This window comes from Hakea prostrata, chromosome 4 (assembly GCF_041222555.1).
Source record: "Hakea prostrata isolate BN-2017 chromosome 4, UWA_Hpros_2, whole genome shotgun sequence".
Classification (NCBI taxonomy): domain Eukaryota; kingdom Viridiplantae; phylum Streptophyta; class Magnoliopsida; order Proteales; family Proteaceae; genus Hakea; species Hakea prostrata.
Genome location: NC_142603.1, coordinates 4,789,688 through 4,793,400, shown reverse-complemented (window position 1 = coordinate 4,793,400; position 3,713 = coordinate 4,789,688). Strand labels below are relative to the sequence as shown.

The window sequence follows — 3,713 nt, the reverse complement described above, 5'->3', positions numbered from 1 at the left end:
TTGGGTTTGCTTAATGAAGGATTCCAAGAGAATAAGAAGCTATGGAAGATTCAAGAAACTGAGAACGTGAAAGCTAGTGGATCAACTACAAATGGAAGGATGAGGCATGAGATGGTTATCATTCCACTCAATCATTAAATCCCATTCTATTTTTATATTGGATTGATTTAAGATCCAATTAACCCAAGGTTTATCCCCAACATTATTGGTTGCAAGCATAAAGTGACAACGTCCCCAAGGCTAACAAGGAGGGTTCCCTTCATGGATTCCGCACCAATGAAGATACCAACTTTGTTTATCACTTCTGTCATCAAAACGTTTTGGTCTTATTTTCGGTCTTATTGTGAATTATCAAAAGACCCTACAGAATCTCCGGAGTTCATGCTTATTGACCCAATCAAAAATCTGGAATGTAAATTGAGGATGATGCCTAAAAAAGTACATAGACTCCTTTGGTTGTTTACCAACCTATTGTCCCATTAAACGATGAGCATAAATGGCTAGACGATGATTAATATTGAAATCACATTGAATCCTATTCATCAAATTGTTCTCTTAATTTGACCAACTTATTTTGCACATTGGACAAAAAAAATCAATACGTCGTTCTTACGAATCATCAATTTCTTTATTCATGTACAGCATACATCAATTCAAAAACTTATCTCACCAATACTTTAAAAAAAAAAAAAATATATTCATCCACCTATTCCTAACTTTGTGTTGAATGAATTGCTCAATTTTTTTTATTATCGTTTTCATTCGGATTGAATTGTTTATATTGTTCAATTTAGTGCAGTCTAAATGTCTAATGACACATCAATTCAAAATGAGTTATTTTAAATCGGAAAGCGAGGAAGAGAATTTGAAGGATTATGGTTGTCAGTTTTCCAAGCTAAATTGGTAAGTGTTACGTGATAATTATAAACAATTAATAGAGGAGAAGCAGCAGCCACCGCAACCGTCACCACCACCACCGCAGCAACCAGGCAATTTCCTATTAAGGGAAACTAGCAAAAGAAGCCGCCTTTGGTCAAAGCAAAATAAATCAACGAAGGCGGGTAAGGTCAGTAATGAGGTTCGTTGCACGTTGCCGTTGCCCCTCATCCAAGTCTCCAATGGTATCATCAAAAGAAGGAAACACCTATAAAAACTGGCACTCTCAAGTCTCAACTCATCTAATCACATCTCTCTCTGTATTTTCTAATTTGCTAATCTTGTATTTTTTTTGAATTTGATTACTAAAAGATGGTGGATGAGGTAACTCTGTTGCATACCTCGCCCAGCCCCTTTGGGGTGAGGGTGAAAATCGCCTTGGCCGAGAAAGGGATCGAGTACGAGTGCAAGGAGCAGAGCTTGCAAGACAAGAGTCCTCTACTTCTGAAGATGAACCCTGTTCATAAGAAGATCCCAGTTTTGATCCATAACGGGAAACCCATCTGCGAATCTCGAGTCATTGTTCAATACATTGACGAAGTTTGGAACAAGACTTCTCCTTTGCTGCCCTCGGATCCTTACCAAAGAGCACAAGCCAGGTTTTGGGCTGATTTCGTGGACAAGAAGGTTAGAGCTACTATTTCCCTATCACTTGTCAATTTTTTTGACCATTCATGTCATCACTCAGGGCATATTAAGTTTAATGCCTTTCAAAAAGGGAATATGAAAATCACTGAACCGTGCATCTCTAATATTAAAATTTGATCTTGTAGGTATTTGACTGCGCGTGGAGGATTATCATGACAAAAGATGGGAAAGAAGCAGGAAAGGAGTTGATAGAATGCTTGAAATTATTGGAAGGAGAACTTGGAGAGAAGCCTTACTTCGGGGGAGAGCAATTTGGCTACATGGATTTGAGCCTCATCCCTTTCTACTCTCTCTTTTACTCCTTCAACACATTTGCGAACTTAAGCATAGAAGATGAGTGCCCAATGCTTACTGCTTGGGGTGAAAGGTGCTTGGAGAAGGAGAGTGTGTCCAAGTCCGTTGCTGACCAACAAGAGGTACACCACTTCTATGTGCAAGTGAGGAAGAAATTGGAAATTGACTAGTAGAGCAAAACATAAGAGGAAAGATCGTCTGAAGGGCCTATCTCTCAGTTTTTACTTCGATGGCTTTGCTTGAATAAAGAAGACACCTTTCTGTTTGTATAAGTTTGTCTTTTTTAAAAATTTTCTGTTGTATGGATTGCAATGAGAGATTAGTGCTTGACAAGTTGTTTGTACTTTCTAGCTGATTGAGCAGTGAAGGATGCTATAGTATAATGTATACCTCAGTTCTTCATTGATAAAGTGCAAGAGTGAGTGAGAGACAGCTGAAACAGAGCCGAGTCAAGCACTTGAATTGTCACCATAGGCCGGTTCTGATTCCATTACAGGTTCCCAGCCTAAAACTTACAACCCTAGTTGAAAGCAAGGAGCACCGAAGGATTTACCAGATTTTAAGATAATGTGCTCACTTGCTACTTGATTGAGCAGGCATTTCAAGTATGATCTGGATTTCCGAAAAGGAGTTAAACACAATCTATCTGAAGCTAGTGCCTATTAAGATGGGAATTAGTATAATATTATTGAACATATAAAGATCAATCTTGAAAGACGTTTTAAATTCCAAGCATTGTGGGACATCTCAATGCAAAAGCTTGTAGAGGTGTTAGGGGTTTACAGAGTAGAAAATCATCTTTAAAAGCTAGCCAGCAGCGGAAAAACTTCTGTCCTACGGTCCAGTCGAAGCAATCTTGACTGTCCGATTCAGAAATTTAAGTCGAGATTTGTTGCTTTCAGAATATCTTGATCAAAACGAACGATTAAGATCTGATTTCGACCGAATTTCAGAATTGGACAATTGAAATACTTCGCTAGGCCATTAATGTGCAGAACAGTAGCAAGGTCGAGCCAAGAAAGGGCGTTTCACTCCTCATAATTCCCATTTCTATTTTCTTCTTTCTTCTCAGACATAGGCATTAACAACCCAACAGAAATACGATCTTGGGTGTAGTGGATAGCTAATTTATAAATAAATTCTAGCCTTTAGTTTTGGTAGAAATAAATAAATTCTACTACTTGAAGGTAAAAAATTTCCCTAAAATTTCAAGAGCTTCCCCAACTCGACATCTAGTGGAAAGTCAAAGTTTTTGAAAGTCTTCATAGTGATTGGAGGACAGAGAGTGTTCATAATCCACGAATTCTAGTGGAACCTCCACTGCTTCATCCATGGGCCCTAGTACAAACATGGCGATTGAGATGTTGGTTGTCGCCTCTTTGCATTGTATGTGGGCTAACCTAACACAGTTCTACTATTGGGGTCCATAGTCACTCAGGGTATTTAGGCTAGGGGACCTTACCATTATGAAAGTTATTAAGGATATATCTGGAAAATCAACCAACATCCTAACTGCTACTTCATCTCAAGTATATGCGGCTAGGATTGCTTCCAAGAATTCCACTGCTATTAGAAATTCCACAGCTAATTAAACTTCCAAGAGTTCTACTTCTGTTAAAAATTCCACATCTGATCAAACTTCCAAGAGTTCTACTAATGTTAGAAGTCCCACAGCTGATCAAACACCAGAGGCATTACCATTAATGAGAAGAAAAACAGGGGAATAAAATTGAGACTGCTCAGACTGATTGGTAGAAGGTGAAGGAATGGAACCAAAATCATATTGCTCAGATGGATTGATAGTAAGACCATTAAGCTGAGATTCAAGCAACCCA

General features: G+C 38.5%; 1 protein-coding gene across 1 annotated transcript; it reads left to right on the top strand.

Moving 5' to 3' along the window:
- The first annotated feature begins 1,182 nt into the window (after positions 1–1,182).
- On the top strand, positions 1,183–2,477 carry LOC149017261 (putative glutathione S-transferase). Its single transcript, XM_089154146.1, has 2 exons — positions 1,183–1,563; positions 1,710–2,477. Exons 1-2 carry the CDS (start codon positions 1,249–1,251, stop codon positions 2,046–2,048), a joined length of 654 nt encoding a protein of 217 aa, XP_089010272.1. The 5' UTR covers positions 1,183–1,248; the 3' UTR covers positions 2,049–2,477.
- The last annotated feature ends 1,236 nt before the right edge of the window (positions 2,478–3,713 follow it).